Genomic DNA, 24,289 nt, shown 5'->3' on the forward strand with positions numbered 1-24,289 from the left:
TGAAGACATCCAAACTATGAAATAACACATCTGGAATCATGTAGTAACCAAAAAAGTGTTGAACAAATCAAAATATATTTTATATTTTCAGATTCTTCAAAGTAGCCACCATTTGCCTTGATGTCAGTTTTGCACAGTCTTGGCATTCTCTCAACTAGTTTCATGAGGTAATCATCTGGAATGCATTTCAATGAACAAGTGTGCCTTCTTAAAAGTTAATTCGTGAAATTTCTTTCCTTCTTAAAGCGTTTGAGCCAATCAGTTGTGTTGTGACCAGGTAGGGGTGGTATAGAGAAGATAGCCCTATTTGGTAAAAGACCAAGTCCATATTATGGCAAGAACAGCTCAAATAAGCAAAGAGAAACGACAGTCCATCATTACTTTAAGGCATGAAGGTCAGTCAATACGGAACATTTCAAGAACTTTGAACGTTATGATGAAACTGGCTCTCATGAGGACCGCCACAAGAAAGGAAGACCCAGAGTTACCTCTGCTGCAGAGGATAAGTTCATTAGAGTTACCAGCCTCAGAAATTGCAGGCCAAATAAATGCTTCACAGAGTTCAAGTAACAGACACATCTCAACATCAAGTGTTCAGAGGAGACTACGTGAATCAGTCCTTCATGGTCGAATTACTGCAAAGAAACCACTACTAAAGGACACCAATAAGAAGAAGATACTTGCTTGGGCCAAGAAACACGAGCAATGGACATTAGACCGATGGAAATCTGTCCTTTGGTCTGATGAGTCCAAATTTGAGATTTTGGGTTCCAACCGTCGTGTCTTTGTGAGAGGCAAAGTAGGTGAATGGATGATCTCCGCATGTGTAGTTCCCACCTTGAAGCATGGAGGAGGTGTGATGGTGATTTATTTAGAATTCAAGGCACACTTAACCAGCATAGCTACCACAGCATGCTGCAACGATATGCCATCCCATCTGGTCTGCGCTTAGTGGGACTATCATTTGTTTTTCAACAGGACAATGACCCAACACACCTCCAGGCTGTGTAAGGGCTATTTGACCAAGGAGAGTGATGGAGTGCTGCATCAGATGACCTGGCCTCCACAATCCCCCGACGTCAACCCAATTTTGAGATGGTTTGGGAGGAGATGGACCGCAGAATGAAGGAAAAGCAGCCAACAAGTGCTCAGCATATGTGGGAACTCCTTCAAGACTGTTGGAAAAGCATTACAGGTGAAGCTGGTTGAGAGAATGCCAAGACTGTGCAAAGCTGTCATCAAGGCAAAGGGTGGCTACTTTGAAGAATCTCAAATATAAAATATATTTTGATTTGTTTAACACTTTTTTGGTTACTACTACATGATTCCATGTTGTTTCATAGTTTTGATGTCGTAACTATTATTCTACAATGTAGAACATTTTAAAAATAAAGAAAAACACTTGAATGAGTGTGTCCAAACTTTTGACTGGTACTGTATATCAGCCTACTCCCAGCTGTATAAAGTCCTCAACAGCATTCCGCATTTCCTTACATGTAGAGAGAGATAGAGAGCAATAACAGTAGATAATCTGTGTAACTTCTGTATGTGCTGTTCAAAGGTTAATATAATGTGATGAATGAGATAAAGTTGATTATTACTAAATGCATTGGCTCTAATAAAGTTGATCTCACAAAGGTGTTTACGTTCAAAGTCAATGGTTCTCATTAGGAAAGGTAGCTATACTAGATGTCTTACTGGTAGTTTCTCGTCCATAGTTCCTCAGCTTCCTTTTTCTTGTTCACAGAGAGGCTGGTGGTGAATAATAATCAATGTATTTTATTGTATGTAAACATATTTGGTAATCACGTACAATAATAATCATTTAATCTATGTTGGCTAGAAGCTGCATCATCAGTGCCTGAAAGACTGGGCTTTAATTTAGTCAGTCTAGTCAACTGACTCCATATCCCTATCTCTCTGCTCCTGGGCTTCGTCTTCTTCAGCTGCTACGGCAGAAGAAGATGGACTGGTGGTCTCCTCTGTCGTCTTGTCTCCGTTACACCCCTCTATGTGATTCTTCTCTGGGGCCTTGGTTGCCTCGTTACTGGCCTCTGGGGCCTCAGTTTGTCCATGTGGCTCTGTGGTGGTCTCCTCCTCTTCCTCGTTGTCAAAGAACTCAGGCGGCACGACGTTGGAAAGGGTGAAGGACATTTGAATCTCCTGTAGACGGGCCTTCTGGGCCTTCAGGTCAGCCAGCTCTCTGGTCAGGGGGGTTGCAGGAGCGGGATTTTCAGTAGCAGGAGTTACGACTGCGGGGGTCTCTATAGGAACAGAGGTTTCAGTAGCCCTGGGTTTTTCAGAGGGTGTCTCACTGGGCTTTTCAGTAGCAGGTACCTCTGGATTCTCCTTCTCTTTTGTCTCCGCTACACTGGTGGCAGCCGCTGGATTGGCTTCCTGGAGCTTATGAGAGAGACTGTTCCTCTCCTCCTGCAGTGCCCGGCACAGTTTCTCCAGCTTCTGAGTCTTCAAGGTGAACAGCTCAAACTCCTTCTCCTTCAAGGTTTTCTGAATGGGGTAAAAAGATACAGGGTGAGATTCGTCAAGATAAATCATAGCCATCATCACAAAAGTCCTCCTATACCCTATCTGGTGTCTATAGCCAATATGGCTATGGTCAAGAGTAGTGCACTGCACCAGGGAATAGGGTACAATTTGGTACGCAAACACTATCTCCACCATGAGTCAAAGAAGATCTACAGTCATGTTTAAGTCTTTGTTGCTTGTTTGTCTTTCATGTCTTTGATAGAGGGTGAACGTAAAAGAGCACTGAGTATTACAAAAAATGGGTGAAATGTGTATGGTATCTTACGTCTGTGAGCATATCGATAAGAGCCTTGTTGCAGCCCTCGAAACGGCTTTTCCATTGGATAGACTCTTTCTCCAGCTTCCTCATCTTCTTGGACATCTACAAGACAAAAAAATGACAGTTCAATTGAAAAGTAAGGGATAATCAACAAGGGGGCTATGCGCTCTATGGAAAATAATGAAGGACGTGGAAGGTGTGTTCCACGACACGCTTGCAGAGTTCAACCAACCTTGCACGGAGTTGCATTATTTTCCAGAGAACGCATAGAGCCCAGAGTTGATTATCCCTGTTATACAATGGCTATAATTTAACACATTTGCAGCTAGAAATGTGATCATTTGCAGGTAGAAATCTGTTAAACATCAACTGAAGTAGCTAGCAAGTTTACTAGATACGACAGTAACTGTCAGTTGCCTTGGTTACCGAACAAACAGACTTGCTAGTTTGGCTAACCAAACCATCTGTCCTAGCTTGCTATTATGAATATCGAATTCAACAATGCCAATAATGTTTTCAATTCGACTTTTGCTTTCAAAAGCAGCTCAAACATTGAACATGTAAGAATGAACTATAGCCACCTACCGTGCATCTACCGTGCTTTATTTAAGCAATAAGGCACGAGAGGGTGTGGTATATTGACCATATACCACAAAGCCCTGAGGTGCCTTATTACTATTATAAACTGGTTACCAACCTAATTAGAGCAGTAAAAATAAATGCGTTGTCATACCCGTGGTATACTGTCTGATATACCACGCTATCAACCATTCAGCATTCATGGCTCGAACCACCCAGTTTAAAATGGGTATTATACAATGGGTGGGTCTAATCCTGAATGCTGTAAGGTTAAAACTGCATTCCAGCCTCTGGGTCTAACATGCTGACCAGACCACTCACATCGCGCACATGTTGATTTTGCCCACCCACACCAGACTCGATCAGGACACGCAGGTTGAAATATCAAAAACAAACTCTGAACCAACTATATTCATTTGGGGACATGTTGAAAAGCATTAAACATGTATTGCAATTTAGCTAGCTAGCTTGCTGTTGCTAGCTAATTTGTCCTGGGATATAAACATTGGGTTGTTATTTTACCTGAAATGCACAAGGTCCTCTACTCTGACAATTAATAAACAGATAAATGGATAAACTGGGTTTGTTTCTAGTAATCTCTAAAAACCAATGAGGAGATGGGAGAGGCGGGACTTGCCGCGTATCAAGCGTCACAAATAGAACCAAGTGGGTGCAATAATTGAATAGCATGTATGTGTACATTTCTTTTGCAATGCTCGCACGCGATGCGGGCGATGTGGTCAGCATGTAAGGCACTACAGACCCAGATTCGATCCCAGGCTGTGTCGCAGCAGGCTGTGACCAGGAGACCCATGAGGCGGCGCACAATTGGCCCAGCGTCGTCCGGCTTAGGGGAAGGTTTGGCCTGCCAGGATGTCCTTGTCCCATTGCGCTCTAGTGACTCCTTATGGTGAGCCTGGTGCATGCATGCTGACTTCGGTCAACAACAGTTGTACGGTATTTCCTCCAACACATTGGTGCAGGCTGGCTTCCGGGTTTAGCGAGCAATGTGTCAAGAAGCAGTGCGGCTTGGCAGGGTCATGTTTCGGAGGCTCTCGTGGCTCTCGACCTTCGCCTCTCCCGAGTCCGTAGGGGAGTTGCAGCGATGGCACAAGACTGTAACTACCAATTGGATATTTTTTTTATTAAGAAAACACATTCCAGCCGGTGTCTATTCCACAAGTTACCCCCGGTTAAATATATGATGTTAAAATGTCTATTTACTCTGTTGGATCTGACTGCGCAATCCACTGTCTCATCAGCCCATCCAGGGAATTTATAAACTTGATCTCCACTATAAAAAGCATCTAGACATTATCTCACATTTCTTTTAGACTAATATTTAGTTTTCAACAGCGGAAATTTGTATAAACCTTACTGTCTGTCTCTCCGACATTTGCAACATTGTTTCAATATTCAACTCCAGCTGTCCCATAGTAATGAACGTGTTGGGACGAGACAGACAGGCAGGCAGCGTTTCTCAGCCAGTCAAAATCATGAATCAGCTGGCTTCATTTATGGACATAAACAAAGAAATGTCAATTGAAAAAAGGTTCAACAAAACAAAGTGCAGCTAGTTTGCAGTCTTTTCAGCTTCAGTTTGAAGGGATTGCTGTGTTGTTGGATAGCTCCCCTGAACAAGACAAGTGTGCAGATTTTCTATGCCAGCCGAAATCACGCTTCATTATCTCATTGTTATGGATGTACCCAAATATATGTCACTAGAAAACAGCTTAAACAAATGCAAATGCAGCTACTTAGCTTTTTTTCTGGCTGCACTTTTTTACGTGACTGTAAGTAGCTAGCAAGCAAGGGATGAGAACGTTGCCAGCCAGTATGGCAATGTAACATTTAGAACGAACGACTGGGTCCCGTCAATAGATACAGAACAAAAAGACTGGATGACTGGGTCGAGTCTCTGGCAACCGTACCGATAGAACGAACGACCAGCCGGCTTTGGTAACAAACCTACATTTGTGAGTCGGGACTATATCTTTTGGATGAAATAGTATGAATAAATTCATAAAAATAACGTTTGTAATGAAAATATGTCAATTATTATTTGAATATGTTGGTAACCCATGCCAATATCTTCCAAACATCAGCTTCTCGGGCATTGTCACTTCAATAATGCAAGCTCTAGAATGCCCTTAGAGCCAATCAGATATTAGTATTCAACAATGCCATGGTATAAATAAATGGAATGTATTTGTGCCATGGCAACACCATTGGTCTCATATAAGATTATACATAAGGTCATCACTATAGGATATACACTGAGAGTAAGACTTTGGCTACCTTCTCCATGTCCTGTCTGAAGCTGGCGTACACTCCATTGCTCTTTGACACAGTCCCCTGGATTTGATCAAACTTTTCAGAGTACATGGAAATCTGGAGGGAGTAATTAGAAAGTTAAGTTTGTGCAGCAGTATGTAAAAAAGATAGAGAGAGGGTAGGGGAGACAGACAGAGAGAGATAGAGCGGAGACAGAGTGGGAGAGAGTGAGAGGGAAGACAGACAGAGATAAAGAAACAGTCTCCATTTACCTGGGCCTGCATCCCTTCCTCTTGTTCTTTCAGAATCTGCACCTTCACCTGCGACCGTGCAGCCTTATTTATCAACTTCAAAAAATGTCAAATGAAAATATATCAGTTGTGAATTCTTTGCCTTGTCACTGAATAACATTTTTCCATTATGTTTTTTCATGTGTGTAGCTTATTCCATGCACTGATCTTCAATAATAGACAGTATATGAATACACTGTATGTGATGAAACTCTTCTCATAGTCAATATAACCTGAAAATAAAATATTGTAAATTGTGTCAAATCTATTGTCAGTCAAGTGCTGTAAGATGCTAACTTACGTGGTCTTTCTCTCGCTTGTGCTTCTCTTCTCCCGCAGCAATGATCATGTTTGCCTGTTCAAGTTTGGTTTCCAACAACTTCTGCTGCAGGTCTCTATGTTTGAACACCTTTTCCAGGTTCTGTGAGGTAACAAGAGGTAGATTGGATCACTTTCACTGAGACAAACACTACACATTTTACACAACGTTTCCACAGTAAAAGAGTGGCAAGGGCTGGTTTGTATCATTGGTGTATTCTTAGTGGTATCATTCTTGCTTGAAAGGTGAACTTTGACATCCATAACCGAGCCAAGCTCATCAGACACTAACAATAATGAGAAATGAGACAAATTAACAACTGAGCATGCCCTTGACTCAAGGAGGAGCAAGCTTATATTGTCACACAGTGACCCCTATTGTTGCATGGGCCTGTTGTGTTCAATCATGATGGGTTTCTATCTCAGTTGAGTATTGAATTGAATATAAGTGTGTGAAATGTGTGTGATGTGATGTGAAGTGTGTGTGATGTGAAGTGTGTGTGATGTGAAGTGTGTGTGATGTGAAGTGTGTGTGATGTGAAGTGTGTGTGATGTGAAGTGTGTGCGATGGATGTTAGAAAGAGACAAAAAAGTTGTGTACAATTTAATACTAACATTGTAACATTTGTTTTATTTTAAAGCATCTTTGAGATTATCATTGTAATGAAAAACGCTATTTAAAATACATGTGTGATTGCGTGTTAATAGACAGTACCAGTCAAAAGTTTGGACACACCTACTCATTCAAGGGTTTTTCTTTTTTTTAAACTATTTTTCTACATTGTAGAATAATAGTGAAGACATCAAAGCTATGGAATCATGTAGTAACCAAAAAAGTGTTAAACAAATCAAAATATATTTTATATGTGAGATTCTTCAAAGTAGCCACCATCTGCCTTGATGACAGCTTTGCACACTCTTGGCATTCTCTCAACCAGCTTCATGAAGTAATCACCTGGAATGCATTTCAATTAACAGGTAAGCCTTTTTAAGTTAATTTGTGGAATTTCTTTCATTCTTAATGCATTGAGCCAATCAGTTATGTTGTGACAAGGTAGGGGTGATATACAGAAGATAGCCCTATTTGGTAAAAGACTAAGTCCATATTATGGCAAGAACAGCTCAAATAAGCAAAGAGAAACAACAGTCCATCATTACTTGAAGACATGAAGGTCAGTCAATGCGGAAAATTTTCTTCAAGTGCAGTCGCAAAAATCATCAAGCGCTATGATGAAACTGGCTCTCATGAGGACCGCCACAGGAAAGGAAGATCCAGAGTTACCTCTGCTGCAGAGGATAAGTTCATTAGAGTTAACTGCACCTCTGATTGCAGCCCAAATAAATGCTTTACAGAGTTGAAGTAGCAGACACATCTCAACATCAACTGTTCAGAGAAGACTGCGTGAATCAGGCCTTCCTGGTTGAATTGCTGCAAAGAAACCACTACTAAAGGACACCAATAAGAGGAAGAGAGTTGCTTGGGCCAAGAAACACAAGCAATGGACATTAGACCGGTGGAAATCTGTCCTTTGGTCTGATGAGTCCAAATTTGAGATTTTTGGTTTAACCGTCGTGTCTTTGTGAGACGCAGAGTAGGTGAACGGATGATCTCCGCATGTGTGGTTCCCACCATGAAGCATGGAAGATGAGGTGTGATGGTGTGGGGGTGCTTTGCTGGTGACACTGTCAGTGATTTATTTAGAATTCAATGCACACTTAACCAGCATGGCTACCACAGCATTCTGCAGCGATATACCATTCCATCTGGTTTGCGCTTAGTGGGACTATCATTTGTTTTTCAACAGGACAATGACCCAACACTCCTCCAGGCTGTGTAAGGGCTATTTTACCAAGGAGAGTGATGGAGTGCTGCATCAGATGATCTGGCCTCCACAATCATGCGACCTCAACCCAATTGAGATGGTTCGGGATGGGTTGGACCACAGAATGAAGGAAAAGCAGCCAACAAGTGCTCAGAATATGTGGGAACTCCTTCAAGACTGTTGAAAAAGCATTCCTCATGAAGCTGGTTGAGAGAATGCCAAGAGTGTGCAAAGCTGTTTTCAAGGCAAAGGATGGCTACTTTGAAGAATCTCAAATCTCAAATATATTTTGATTTGTTTAACACTTTTTTGGTTACTACATGATTCCATATGTGTCATTTCATAGTTTTGATGTCTTCACTATTATTCTACTATGTATAACATTTTTTAAATAAAGCAAAAACCTGTGTCCAAACATTTGACCGGTACTGTAAGTAAACACATTCAGTTTAAACTGCACTACAAGATCCAGAGAGTTTGTAACAGGGCTCCATACCGCCTCTCTTGCGTCGTACTGGGAGATGAGGCTCTTGAGTTTCTCTGCCAGGTCGCTGTTCTCCTGACACAGCTTGGTGTTGCGGGTACTGTGCTCCTCGATCTGGACCTGGATGTCCGTTAGCGTGCTCTGGAAGTGAGTGGTGATGTCCTTCCTCTTCAGGTCGTCCTCCCTACACCTCTGGAGGGTCTCCTCCTGAACAATCATAGAATACAGGATGATGCACCATTAGGGTTTGTCCCCAATGGCACCTTATTCCCTATGTATTGCACTACCTTTGACTCTGGTCAAAAGTAGTGCACTACATAGGGAAAAGTGTGCCATTTGGACTCCCAGACAAACTCATGTAAGGAGTGAATACACAGACAGTGTATTCACATACTAACCTTACACCTGCCATATAATTTTAACTTAGTGAGGGCCACTGGTTGTTGCATCAGACCCAGGTCAAATAAATATGTAAAAGTATTTGAGATGCGCTTGATTTAGCTTGGAGTTTGAACATTCAAGGCTAATCCATTGGTTCCATTTTAAAGGGCAAAGTAAACCAATAGCAGTTCAGGTATTTCAAAGTAGTATTTGATACAATTCTGATTGGCGGTACTAGTCAGTGAGAGGAGAGCTTCACCCTGGACATGTTACACAGAGTGTTATGGGTACTGAGGCACACTATATATACAAAAGTATTTGGATACCCCTTCAAATTAGTGGATTTGGCTATTTCAGCCACACCCGTTGTTGACAGGTGTATAAAATCGAGCACACAGCCATGCAATCTCCATAGAAAAACATTGGCAGTAGAATGGACTTCCTGAAGAGCTCAGTGACTTTCAACACAGCACTGTCATAGGATGCCACCTTTCCAACAAGTCAGTTGGTCAAATTTCATTCCTGCTAGAGCTGCCCTGGTCAACTGTAAGTCCTGTTATTGTGAAGTGGAAACGTCTAGGCGCAACAACGGCTCAGCCGCGAAGTGGTAGGCCACACAAGCTCACCGAACGGGACTGCCGAGTACTGAAGCACATAGCGCATAAAAATTGTCTGTCATTGTCTGTCATCGGTTGCAACACTCCCGACCGTATTCCAAACTGCCTCTGGAAGCAACATCAGCACAAGAACTGTTCGTCGGGATCTCCATTAAATTAATTTCCATGGCCGAGCAGCCGCACACAAGCCTAAGATTACCATGCGCAATGCCAAGCATCGGCTGGAGTGGTGTAAAGCTCGCCGCCATTGGACTCTGGCGCAGTGGAAACACGTTCTCTGGATTGATGAATTACGCTTCACAATCTGGCAGTCCGACGGACGAATCTGGGCTTGGCAGATGCCAGGAGAATAATGGTCTGGGGCTGTTTTTCATGGTTTGGGCTAGGCCCCTTAGTTCTAGTGAAGGGAAATCTTAACACTACAGCATACAATGACATTCTGGATGATTCTGTGCTTGCAACTTTGTGGCAACAGTTTGGAGAAGGCCCTTTCCTGTTTCAGCATAGCAATGCCCCCGTGCACAAAGCGAGGTCCATACAGAAATGCTTTGTCGAGATCGGTGTGGAAGAACTTGACTGGCCTGCACAGAGCCCTGACCTCAACCTTATCGAACACCTTTGGGATGAATTGGAACGCCGACTGCGAGCCAGGCCTAATCACCCAACATCAGTGCCCAACCTCACTCATTTTCTTGTGGCTGAATGGAAGCAAGTCCCAGCAGCAATGTTCCAACATCTAGTGGAACGCCTTCCCAGAAGAGTGGAGGCTGTTATAGCAGCAAAGGGAGGACCAACTCCATATTAATGCCCATGATTTTGGAATGAGATTTTCAATGAGCAGGTGTCCACATACTTTTGTAGTGTAGTGTCATGTAGTGTAAATCATGCTACAATGAGAGGCTCACCTTGAGGGTCTTGTTGTGTCTCTGCAGCTCCCTACACAGGGACTCCAACTTGCTGCGGGCCAGAACAGCCCTGCTGTGTTCACTCTGGAGCTGGTCCTTCTCTTTCATCACCTGGAGAAGCTTCTTCTGCAGACACTTCAGCTGCTTCTGGTCACCCCGGTGCTCATCCAGCTATATATACATATATATATATATATATATATATATATATACATACACACATACACACACACACACACACACACACACACACACACACACACCCACACACACACACACACACACACACACACACGCACACACACACACACACACACACACACACACACACACACACACACACACACACACACACACACACACACACACACACACACACACACAAAGACACGAACACACATTACTTTTCCTCTTCACAAACAAAACAAATCTATGTAGTAAAAAGTGAATTCCGAAAGTATTCAGACCCCTTAACTTTTTCCACATTTTGTTACGTTACAGACTTTTTTTCCTCATCAATCTACACACGATTCCCCATAATGACAAAGTGAAAACAGTTTTTTTGAATTTTTTGCAAATAAAAAACAGAAATACCTTTTTTACTTCAGTATTCAGACCCTTTGCTAAAAAAAATCGAAATTGAGCTCAGGTGCATCCTGTTTCCACTGATCATCCTTGAGATGTTTCTACAACTTGATTAGAATCCACCTGTGGTAAATTCAATTGATTGGACATGATTTGGAAAGATGATTTGGAAAGGGACACACCTGTCTATATAATATCCCACAGTTGAAAATGCATGTCAGAGCAAAAACCAAGCCATGAGGTCGAATGAATTGTCCGTAGAGCTCAGAGTCAGGATTGTGTCAAGGCACAGATCTGGGGAAGGGTACCAAAACATTTCTGCAGCATTGAAGGTCCCCAAAAACAATTTTACGACATTTGGAATGAGTCTGACGGAAGTTAAAGATTAATAATCATTAATAGAAGACTGTACTCGAAAAGATATGAAAATATCTGAAGAGAGTATCAACATTTGCCTTGGTGCCCCGACTTCCTAGTTGCTGAAAGTTTACATGATTAGCTTAATCACGTAATAATAATTACACATAGAGAATTGATTTGATGAAATAACAGTCTTCACATTTAAGGATAGTAAAGACAAGACACCACCCTTTGGCAAAATGTGCAGAATTGCAGGAAATGTATTGTAAAACAGAAGCTTTTCCTCTCCATCCCATGGTAAAATAAGTAGAATTGCATGAAATTAGTTATAAAATTGCAAAATCTTCTCTTTGGCATGGGATCAACACTACCTCTGGGGCATGGATCAACACTACCTCTGGGGTCTGGATCAACACTACCTCTGGGGTCTGGATCAACACTACCTCTGGGGCATGGATCAACACTACCTCTGGGGCATGGATCAACACTACATCTGGGGCATGGATCAACACTACCTCTGGGGTCTGGATCAACACTACCTCTGGGGCATGGATCAACACTACCTCTGGGGCATGGATCAGCACTACCTCTGGGGCATGGATCAGCACTACCTCTGGGGCATGGATCAGCACTACCTCTGGGGCATGGATCAACACTACCTCTGGGGCATGGATCAACACTACCTCTGGGGTCTGGATCTACCTCTGGGGCATGGATCAGCACTACCTCTGGGGCATGGATCAACACTACCTCTGGGGCATGGATCAGCACTACCTCTGGGGGCATGGATCAGCACTACCTATGGGGGCATGGATCAACACTACCTCTGTGGCATGGATCAACACTACCTCTGTGGCATGGATCAGCACTACCTCTGGGGCATGGATCAGCACTACCTCTGGGGCATGGATCAGCACTACCTCTGGGGTATTGATCAGCACTACCTCTGGGGTATTGATCAGCACTACCTCTGGGGTCTGGATCAGCACTACCTCTGGGGCGTGGATCAACACTACCTCTGGGGTGTGGATCAACACTACCTCTGGGGTGTGGATCAACACTACCTCTGGGGCATGGATCAGCACTACCTCTGGGGCATGGATCAGCACTACCTCTGGGGCATGGATCAGCACTACCTCTGGGGCATGGATCAACACTACCTCTGGGGCATGGCTCAACACTACCTCTGGGGCATGGATCAACACTACCTCTGGGGCATGGATCAACACTACCTCTGGGGTCTGGATCAGCACTACCTCTGGGGTATGGATCAGCACTACCTCTGGGGCATGGATCAACACAACCTCTGGGGCATGGATCAACATTACCTCTGGGGTCTGGATCAGCACTACCTCTGGGGTATGGATCAGCACTACCTCTGGGGTATGGATCAACACTGCCTCTGGGGCATGGATCAGCACTACCTCTGGGGCATGGATCAACACTACCTCTGGGGTCTGGATCAACACTACCTCTGGGGTCTGGATCAACACTACCTCTGGGGTATGGATCAACACTACCTCTGGGGTCTGGATCAACACTACCTCTGGGGTCTGGATCAACACTACCTCTGGGGTCTGGATCAACACTACCTCTGGGGTCTGGATCAACACTACCTCTGGGGCATGGATCAACACTACCTCTGGGGCATGGATCAGCACTACCTCTGGGGTCTGGATCAACACTACCTCTGGGGTCTGGATCAACACTACCTCTGGGGCATGGATCAACACTACCTCTGGGGTCTGGATCAACACTACCTCTGGGGTCTGGATCAACACTACCTCTGGGGTCTGGATCAACACTACCTCTGGGGTCTGGATCAACACTACCTCTGGGGTCTGGATCAACACTACCTCTGGGGTCTGGATCAACACTACCTCTGGGGCATGGATCAACACTACCTCTGGGGCATGGATCAGCACTACCTCTAGGGCATGGATCAACACTACCTCTGGGGCATGGATCAGCACTACCTCTGGGGCATGGATCAGCACTACCTCTGGGGCATGGATCAGCACTACCTCTGGGGCATGGATCAACACTACATCTGGGGCATGGATCAACACTACCTCTGGGGTCTGGATCTACCTCTGGGGCATGGATCAGCACTACCTCTGGGGCATGGATCAGCACTACCTCTGGGGCATGGATCAACACTACATCTGGGGCATGGATCAACACTACCTCTGGGGTCTGGATCTACCTCTGGGGCATGGATCAGCACTACCTCTGGGGCATGGATCAACACTACCTCTGGGGCATGGATCAGCACTACCTCTGGGGGCATGGATCAGCACTACCTATGGGGGCATGGATCAACACTACCTCTGTGGCATGGATCAACACTACCTCTGTGGCATGGATCAGCACTACCTCTGGGGCATGGATCAGCACTACCTCTGGGGCATGGATCAGCACTACCTCTGGGGTATTGATCAGCACTACCTCTGGGGTATTGATCAGCACTACCTCTGGGGTCTGGATCAGCACTACCTCTGGGGCGTGGATCAACACTACCTCTGGGGTGTGGATCAACACTACCTCTGGGGTGTGGATCAACACTACCTCTGGGGCATGGATCAGCACTACCTCTGGGGCATGGATCAGCACTACCTCTGGGGCATGGATCAGCACTACCTCTGGGACATGGATCAACACTACCTCTGGGGCATGGCTCAACACTACCTCTGGGGCATGGATCAACACTACCTCTGGGGCATGGATCAACACTACCTCTGGGGTCTGGATCAGCACTACCTCTGGGGTCTGGATCAGCACTACCTCTGGGGTATGGATCAGCACTACCTCTGGGGCATGGATCAACACAACCTCTGGGGCATGGATCAGCACTACCTCTGGGGCATGGATCAGCACTACCTCTGGGGCATGGATCAGCACTACCTCTGGTGCATGGATCAACACTTCCTCTGGGGCATGGATCAACACTACCTCTGGGGTATGGATCAACACTACCTCTGGGGCATGGCTCAACACTGCTTCTGGGGTCTGGATCAGCACTTCCTCTGGGGCATGGATCAGCACTACCTCTGGGGCATGGATCAGCACTACCTCTGGGCATGGATCAACACTATCTCTGGGGCATGGATCAGCACTACCTCTGGGGCATGGATCAGCACTACCTCTGGGGCATTGATCAGGACTACATCTGGGGCATGGATCAACTCTACCTCTGGGGCTTGGATCAACAATACCTCTGGGGCATGGATCAACATTACCTCTGGGGTCTGGATCAGCACTACCTCTGGGGTATGGATCAGCACTACCTCTGGGGTATGGATCAACACTGCCTCTGGGGCATGGATCAGCACTACCTCTGGGGCATGGATCAACACTACCTCTGGGGCATGGATCAGCACTACCTCTGGGGCATGGATCAACACTACCTCTGCGGCATGGATCAGCACTACCTCTGGGGTATGGATCAACACTGCCTCTGGGGCATGGATCAGCACTACCTCTGGGGCATGGATCAACACTACCTCTGGGGCATGGATCAGCACTACCTCTGGGGCATGGATCAACACTACCTCTGCGGCATGGATCAGCACTACCTCTGGGGCATGGATCAACACTTCTTCTGGGGTCTGGATCAGGACTATCTCTGGGGCATGGATCAGCACTACTTCTGGGGTCTGGATCAACACTACCTCTGGGGGCATGGATCAGCACTACCTCTGGGGCATGGATCAACACTACTTCTGGGGTCTGGATCAGCACTACCTCTGGGGCATGGATCAACACTACCTCTGGGGTCTGGATCAACACTACCTCTGGGGTCTGGATCAACACTACCTCTGGGGTCTGGATCAACACTACCTCTGGGGTCTGGATCAACACTACCTCTGGGGTCTGGATCAGCACTACCTCTGGGGTCTGGATCAGCACTACCTCTGTGGTCTGGATCAGCACTACCTCTGGGGTATGGATCAGCACTACCTCTGGGGTCTGGATCAGCACTACCTCTGGGGTCTGGATCAGCACTACCTCTGGGGTCTGGATCAACACTACCTCTGGGGTCTGGATCAGCACTACCTCTGGGGTCTGGATCAGCACTACCTCTGGGGTCTGGATCAACACTACCTCTGGGGTCTGGATCAGCACTACCTCTGGGGTATGGATCAGCACTACCTCTGGGGTCTGGATCAGCACTACCTCTTGGGTCTGGATCAGAACTACCTCTGGGTCTGGATCAGCACTACCTCTGGGGTCTGGATCAGCACTACCTCTGGGGTCTGGATCAGCACTACCTCTGGGGTCTGGATCAGCACTACCTCTGGGGTATGGATCAGCACTACCTCTGGGGTATGGATCAGCACTACCTCTGGGGTCTGGATCAACACTACCTCTGGGGTCTGGATCAGCACTACCTCTGGGGTATGGATCAGCACTACCTCTGGGGTCTGGATCAGCACTACCTCTGGGGTCTGGATCAACACTACCTCTGGGGTCTGGATCAACACTACCTCTGGGGTCTGGATCAGCACTACCTCTGGGGTCTGGATCAGCACTACCTCTGGGGTCTGGATCAGCACTACCTCTGGGGTATGGATCAGCACTACCTCTGGGGTATGGATCAGCACTAACTCTGGGGTCTGGATAAACACTACCTCTGGGGTCTGGATCAGCACTACCTCTGGGGTCTGGATCAGCACTACCTCTGGGGTATGGATCAACACTACCTCTGGGGCATGGATCAGCACTACCTCTGGGGCATGGATCAACACTACCTCTGGGGTATGGATAAGCACTACCTCTGGGGTATGGATCAGCACTACCTCTGGGGTCTGGATCAGCACTACCTCTGGGGTCTGGATCAGCACTACCTCTGGGGCATGGATCAACACAACCTCTGGGGCATGGATCAACACTACCTCTGGGGTATGGATCCACACTACCTCTGGGGTCTGGATCAGCACTACCTCTGGGGTCTGGATCAGCACTACCTCTGGGGTCTGGATCAGCACTACCTCTGGGGTCTGGATCAGCACTACCTCTGGGGTCTGGATCAGCACTACCTCTGGGGTCTGGATCAACACTACTTCTGGGGTCTGGATCAGCACTACCTCTGGGGTCTGGATCAGCACTACCTCTGGGGTCTGGATCAGCACTACCTCTGGGGTCTGGATCAGCACTACCTCTGGGGTCTGGATCAGCACTACCTCTGGGGTATGGATCAGCACTACCTCTGGGGTCTGGATAAACACTACCTCTGGGGTATGGATAAGCACTACCTCTGGGGTATGGATCAGCACTACCTCTGGGGTATGGATCAACACTACCTCTGGGGTCTGGATCAGCACTACCTCTGGGGCATGGATCAACACAACCTCTGGGGCATGGATCAACACAACCTCTGGGGTATGGATCCACACTACCTCTGGGGTCTGGATCAGCACTACCTCTGGGGTCTGGATCAGCACTAACTCTGGGGTCTGGATCAGCACTACCTCTGGGGTCTGGATCAGCACTACCTCTGGGGCATGGATCAACACTACCTCTGGGGGATGGATCAACACTACCTCTGGGGTCTGGATCAACACTACCTCTGGGGTCTGGATCAACACTACCTCTGGGGTCTGGATCAGCACTACCTCTGGGGTCTGGATCAACACTACCTCTGGGGTCTGGATCAACACTACCTCTGGGGCATGGATCAACACTACCTCTGGGGCATGGATCAACACTACCTCTGGGGCATGGATCAACACTACCTCTGGGGCATGGATCAACACTACCTCTGGGGCATGGATCAACACTACCTCTGGGGTCTGGATCAGCACTACCTCTGGGGCATGGATCAGCACTACCTCTGGGCCATGGATCAGCACTACCTCTGGCGTATGGATCAACACTACCTCTGGGGCATGGATCAGCACTACCTCTGGCGTATGGATCAACACTACCTCTGGGGCATGGATCAACACTACCTCTGGGGTCTGGATCTACCTCTGGGGCATGGATCAGCACTACCTCTGGGGCATGGATCAGCACTACCTCTGGGGGCATGGATCAGCACTTCCTCTGGGGGCATGGATCAACACTACCTCTGTGGCATGGATCAACACTACCTCTGTGGCATGGATCAGCACTACCTCTGGGGCTTGGATCAGCACTACCTCTGGGGCATGGATCAGCACTACCTCTGGGGCATGGATCAGCACTACCTCTGGGGTATGGATCAGCACTACCTCTGGGGTCTGGATCAGCACTACCTCTGGGGTCTGGATCAACACTACCTCTGGGGCGTGGATCAACACTACCTCTGGGGTGTGGATCAACACTACCTCTGGGGCGTGGATCAGCACTACCTCTGGGGCATGGATCAGCACTACCTCTGGGGCATGGATCAACACTACCTCTGGGGCATGGATCCGCACTACCTCTGGGGCATGGATCAGCACTACCTCTGGGGCATGGATCAGCACTACCTCTGGGGCATGGATCAACACTACCTCTGGGGCATGGATCAACACTACCTCTGGGGCATGGATCAGCACTACCTCTGGGGCATGGATCAACACTACCTCTGGGGCATGGATCAACACTACCTCTGGGGCATGGATCAACACTACCTCTGGGGTCTGGATCAGCACTACCTCTGGGGCATGGATCAGCACTACCTCTGGGCCATGGATCAGCACTACCTCTGGCGTATGGATCAACACTACCTCTGGGGCATGGATCAGCACTACCTCTGGCGTATGGATCAACACTACCTCTGGGGCATGGATCAACACTACCTCTGGGGTCTGGATCTACCTCTGGGGCATGGATCAGCACTACCTCTGGGGCATGGATCAGCACTACCTCTGGGGGCATGGATCAGCACTTCCTCTGGGGGCATGGATCAACACTACCTCTGTGGCATGGATCAACACTACCTCTGTGGCATGGATCAGCACTACCTCTGGGGCTTGGATCAGCACTACCTCTGGGGCATGGATCAGCACTACCTCTGGGGCATGGATCAGCACTACCTCTGGGGTATGGATCAGCACTACCTCTGGGGTCTGGATCAGCACTACCTCTGGGGTCTGGATCAACACTACCTCTGGGGCGTGGATCAACACTACCTCTGGGGTGTGGATCAACACTACCTCTGGGGCGTGGATCAGCACTACCTCTGGGGCATGGATCAGCACTACCTCTGGGGCATGGATCAACACTACCTCTGGGGCATGGATCCGCACTACCTCTGGGGCATGGATCAGCACTACCTCTGGGGCATGGATCAGCACTACCTCTGGGGCATGGATCAACACTACCTCTGGGGCATGGATCAACACTACCTCTGGGGCATGGATCAGCACTACCTCTGGGGCATGGATCAACACTACCTCTGGGGTATGGCTCAACACTACCTCTGGGGCATGGATCAACACTACCTCTGGGGTCTGGATCAGCACTACCTCTGGGGTATGGATCAGCACTACCTCTGGGGTATGGATCAACACTACCTCTGGGGCATGGATCAGCACTACCTCTGGGGCATGGATCAGAACTACCTCTGGGGCATGGATCAACACTACCTCTGCGGCATGGATCAGCTCTACCTCTGGTGCATGGATCAACACTACCTCTGGGGCATGGATCAACACTACCTCTGGGGTATGGCTCAACACTGCCTCTGGGGCATGGATCAACACTACCTCTGGGGCATGGATCAGCTCTACCTCTGGTGCATGGATCAACACTACCTCTGGGGCATGGATCAACACTACCTCTGGGGTCTGGATCAGCACTACCTCTGGGGTTTGGATCAGCACTACCTCTGGGGCATGGATCAGCACTACCTCTGGGGGCATGGATCAGCACTACCTCTGGGGCATGGATCAACACTATCTCTGGGGCATGGATCAGCACTACCTCCTGGGCATGGATCAGCACTACCTCTGGGGCATGGATCAGCACTACCTCTGGGGCATTGATCAGGACAACATCTGGGGCATGGATCAACACTACCTCTGGGGCTTGGATCAACACTACCTCTGGGGCATGGATCAACATTACCTCTGGGGTCTGGATCAGCACTACCTCTGGGGCATGGATCAACACTACCTCTGGGGTATGGATAAGCACTACCTCTGGGGTATGGATCAGCACTACCTCTGGGGTATGGATCAACACTACCTCTGGGGTCTGGATCAGCACTACCTCTGGGGCATGGATCAACACAACCTCTGGGGCATGGATCCACACTACCTCTGTGGTATGGATCCACACTACCTCTGGGGTCTGGATCAGCACTACCTCTGGGGTCTGGATCAGCACTACCTCTGGGGTCTGGATCAGCACTACCTCTGGGGTCTGGATCAGCACTACCTCTGGGGTCTGGATCAGCACTACCTCTGGGGTCTGGATCAACACTACTTCTGGGGTCTGGATCAGCACTACCTCTGGGGTCTGGATCAGCACTACCTCTGGGGTCTGGATCAGCACTACCTCTGGGGTCTGGATCAGCACTACCTCTGGGGTCTGGATCAGCACTACCTCTGGGGTCTGGATCAGCACTACCTCTGGGGTATGGATCAGCACTACCTCTGGGGTCTGGATAAACACTACCTCTGGGGTCTGGATCAGCACTACCTCTGGGGTCTGGATCAGCACTACCTCTGGGGTATGGATCAACACTACCTCTGGGGCATGGATCAGCACTACCTCTGGGGCATGGATCAACACTACCTCTGGGGTATGGATAAGCACTACCTCTGGGGTATGGATCAGCACTACCTCTGGGGTATGGATCAACACTACCTCTGGGGTCTGGATCAGCACTACCTCTGGGGCATGGATCAACACAACCTCTGGGGCATGGATCAACACAACCTCTGGGGTATGGATCCACACTACCTCTGGGGTCTGGATCAGCACTACCTCTGGGGTCTGGATCAGCACTACCTCTGGGGTCTGGATCAGCACTACCTCTGGGGTCTGGATCAGCACTACCTCTGGGGTCTAGATCAGCACTACCTCTGGGGTCTGGATCAACACTACTTCTGGGGTCTGTATCAGCACTACCTCTGGGGTCTGGATCAGCACTACCTCTGGGGTATGGATCAGTACTACCTCTGAGGCATGGATCAACACTACCTCTGGGGTATGGATCAACACTACCTCTGGGGTCTGGATCAGCACTACCTCTGGGGCATGGATCAACACTACCTCTGGGGTATGGATCAACACTACCTCTGGGGTCTGGATCAGCACTACCTCTGGGGTCTGGATCAGCACTACCTCTGGGGCATGGATCAACACTACCTCTGGGGGATGGATCAACACTACCTCTGGGGTCTGGATCAACACTACCTCTGGGGTCTGGATCAACACTACCTCTGGGGTCTGGATCAGCACTACCTCTGGGGTCTGGATCAACACTACCTCTGGGGTCTGGATCAACACTACCTCTGGGGCATGGATCAACACTACCTCTGGGGCATGGATCAGCACTACCTCTGGGGCATGGATCAACACTACCTCTGGGGCATGGATCAACACTACCTCTGGGGCATGGATCAACAATACCTCTGGGGCATGGATCAGCACTACCTCTGGGGCATGGATCAGCACTACCTCTGGGCCATGGATCAGCACTACCTCTGGCGTATGGATCAACACTACCTCTGGGGCATGGATCAACACTACCTCTGGGGTCTGGATCTACCTCTGGGGCATGGATCAGCACTACCTCTGGGGCATGGATCAGCACTACCTCTGGGGGCATGGATCAGCACTACCTCTGGGGGCATGGATCAACACTACCTCTGTGGCATGGATCAACACTACCTCTGTGGCATGGATCAGCACTACCTCTGGGGTCTGGATCTACCTCTGGGGCATTGATCAGGACAACATCTGGGGCATGGATCAACACTACCTCTGGGGCTTGGATCAACACTACCTCTGGGGCATGGATCAACATTACCTCTGGGGTCTGGATCAGCACTACCTCTGGGGCATGGATCAACACTACCTCTGGGGTATGGATAAGCACTACCTCTGGGGTATGGATCAGCACTACCTCTGGGGTATGGATCAACACTACCTCTGGGGTCTGGATCAGCACTACCTCTGGGGCATGGATCAACACAACCTCTGGGGCATGGATCCACACTACCTCTGGGGTATGGATCCACACTACCTCTGGGGTCTGGATCAGCACTACCTCTGGGGTCTGGATCAGCACTACCTCTGGGGTCTGGATCAGCACTACCTCTGGGGTCTGGATCAGCACTACCTCTGGGGTCTGGATCAGCACTACCTCTGGGGTCTGGATCAACACTACTTCTGGGGTCTGGATCAGCACTACCTCTGGGGTCTGGATCAGCACTACCTCTGGGGTCTGGATCAGCACTACCTCTGGGGTCTGGATCAGCACTACCTCTGGGGTCTGGATCAGCACTACCTCTGGGGTATGGATCAGCACTACCTCTGGGGTCTGGATAAACACTACCTCTGGGGTCTGGATCAGCACTACCTCTGGGGTCTGGATCAGCACTACCTCTGGGGTATGGATCAACACTACCTCTGGGGCATGGATCAGCACTACCTCTGGGGCATGGATCAACACTACCTCTGGGGTATGGATAAGCACTACCTCTGGGGTATGGATCAGCACTACCTCTGGGGTATGGATCAACACTACCTCTGGGGTCTGGATCAGCACTACCTCTGGGGCATGGATCAACACAACCTCTGGGGCATGGATCAACACAACCTCTGGGGTATGGATCCACACTACCTCTGGGGTCTGGATCAGCACTACCTCTGGGGTCTGGATCAGCACTACCTCTGGGGTCTGGATCAGCACTACCTCTGGGGTCTGGATCAGCACTACCTCTGGGGTCTAGATCAGCACTACCTCTGGGGTCTGGATCAACACTACTTCTGGGGTCTGTATCAGCACTACCTCTGGGGTCTGGATCAGCACTACCTCTGGGGTATGGATCAGTACTACCTCTGAGGCATGGATCAACACTACCTCTGGGGTATGGATCAACACTACCTCTGGGGTCTGGATCAGCACTACCTCTGGGGCATGGATCAACACTACCTCTGGGGTATGGATCAACACTACCTCTGGGGTCTGGATCAGCACTACCTCTGGGGTCTGGATCAGCACTACCTCTGGGGCATGGATCAACACTACCTCTGGGGGATGGATCAACACTACCTCTGGGGTCTGGATCAACACTACCTCTGGGGTCTGGATCAACACTACCTCTGGGGTCTGGATCAGCACTACCTCTGGGGTCTGGATCAACACTACCTCTGGGGTCTGGATCAACACTACCTCTGGGGCATGGATCAACACTACCTCTGGGGCATGGATCAGCACTACCTCTGGGGCATGGATCAACACTACCTCTGGGGCATGGATCAACACTACCTCTGGGGCATGGATCAACAATACCTCTGGGGCATGGATCAGCACTACCTCTGGGGCATGGATCAGCACTACCTCTGGGCCATGGATCAGCACTACCTCTGGCGTATGGATCAACACTACCTCTGGGGCATGGATCAACACTACCTCTGGGGTCTGGATCTACCTCTGGGGCATGGATCAGCACTACCTCTGGGGCATGGATCAGCACTACCTCTGGGGGCATGGATCAGCACTACCTCTGGGGGCATGGATCAACACTACCTCTGTGGCATGGATCAACACTACCTCTGTGGCATGGATCAGCACTACCTCTGGGGTCTGGATCTACCTCTGGGGCATGGATCAGCACTACCTCTGGGGCATGGATCAACACTACCTCTGGGGTATGGATCAACACTACCTCTGGGGTCTGGATCAGCACTACCTCTGGGGTCTGGATCAGCACTACCTCTGGGGCATGGATCAACACTACCTCTGGGGGATGGATCAACACTACCTCTGGGGTCTGGATCAACACTACCTCTGGGGTCTGGATCAACACTACCTCTGGGGTCTGGATCAGCACTACCTCTGGGGTCTGGATCAACACTACCTCTGGGGTCTGGATCAACACTACCTCTGGGGCATGGATCAACACTACCTCTGGGGCATGGATCAGCACTACCTCTGGGGCATGGATCAACACTACCTCTGGGGCATGGATCAACACTACCTCTGGGGCATGGATCAACAATACCTCTGGGGCATGGATCAGCACTACCTCTGGGGCATGGATCAGCACTACCTCTGGGCCATGGATCAGCACTACCTCTGGCGTATGGATCAACACTACCTCTGGGGCATGGATCAACACTACCTCTGGGGTCTGGATCTACCTCTGGGGCATGGATCAGCACTACCTCTGGGGCATGGATCAGCACTACCTCTGGGGGCATGGATCAGCACTACCTCTGGGGGCATGGATCAACACTACCTCTGTGGCATGGATCAACACTACCTCTGTGGCATGGATCAGCACTACCTCTGGGGCTTGGATCAGCACTACCTCTGGGGCATGGATCAGCACTACCTCTGGGGCATGGATCAGCACTACCTCTGAGGTATGGATCAGCACTACCTCTGGGGTCTGGATCAGCACTACCTCTGGGGTCTGGATCAACACTACCTCTGGGGCGTGGATCAACACTACCTCTGGGGCGTGGATCAACACTACCTCTGGGGCGTGGATCAACACTACCTCTGGGGCATGGATCAGCACTACCTCTGGGGCATGGATCAGCACTACCTCTGGGGCATGGATCAACACTACCTCTGGGGCATGGATCCGCACTACCTCTGGGGCATGGATCAGCACTACCTCTGGGGCATGGATCAGCACTACCTCTGGGGCATGGATCAGCACTACCTCTGGGGCATGGATCAACACTACCTCTGGGGCATGGATCAGCACTACCTCT

At 49.0% G+C, this 24,289-nt stretch overlaps 1 protein-coding gene across 1 annotated transcript in view; it reads right to left on the reverse strand.

The window, feature by feature from the left end:
* Positions 1 to 1,756: 1,756 nt before the first annotated feature.
* The window catches only part of txlnbb (taxilin beta b), a 29,459-nt gene continuing 6,926 nt past the window's right edge, over positions 1,757 to 24,289 (reverse strand). The window contains exons 4-10 of the mRNA XM_038966959.1: positions 10,478 to 10,648; positions 8,587 to 8,781; positions 6,251 to 6,370; positions 5,932 to 6,006; positions 5,684 to 5,776; positions 2,813 to 2,908; positions 1,757 to 2,508 (exon numbers count right to left, since the gene is read on the reverse strand). Of these exons, the coding sequence (XP_038822887.1) occupies positions 1,891 to 2,508; positions 2,813 to 2,908; positions 5,684 to 5,776; positions 5,932 to 6,006; positions 6,251 to 6,370; positions 8,587 to 8,781; positions 10,478 to 10,648 (1,368 nt within the window). The 3' untranslated portion in view covers positions 1,757 to 1,890. The remainder of the gene's footprint in view (positions 2,509 to 2,812; positions 2,909 to 5,683; positions 5,777 to 5,931; positions 6,007 to 6,250; positions 6,371 to 8,586; positions 8,782 to 10,477; positions 10,649 to 24,289) is intronic.

Source organism: Salvelinus namaycush, chromosome 28, assembly GCF_016432855.1.
Source record: "Salvelinus namaycush isolate Seneca chromosome 28, SaNama_1.0, whole genome shotgun sequence".
In the NCBI taxonomy this organism is placed as follows: domain Eukaryota; kingdom Metazoa; phylum Chordata; class Actinopteri; order Salmoniformes; family Salmonidae; genus Salvelinus; species Salvelinus namaycush.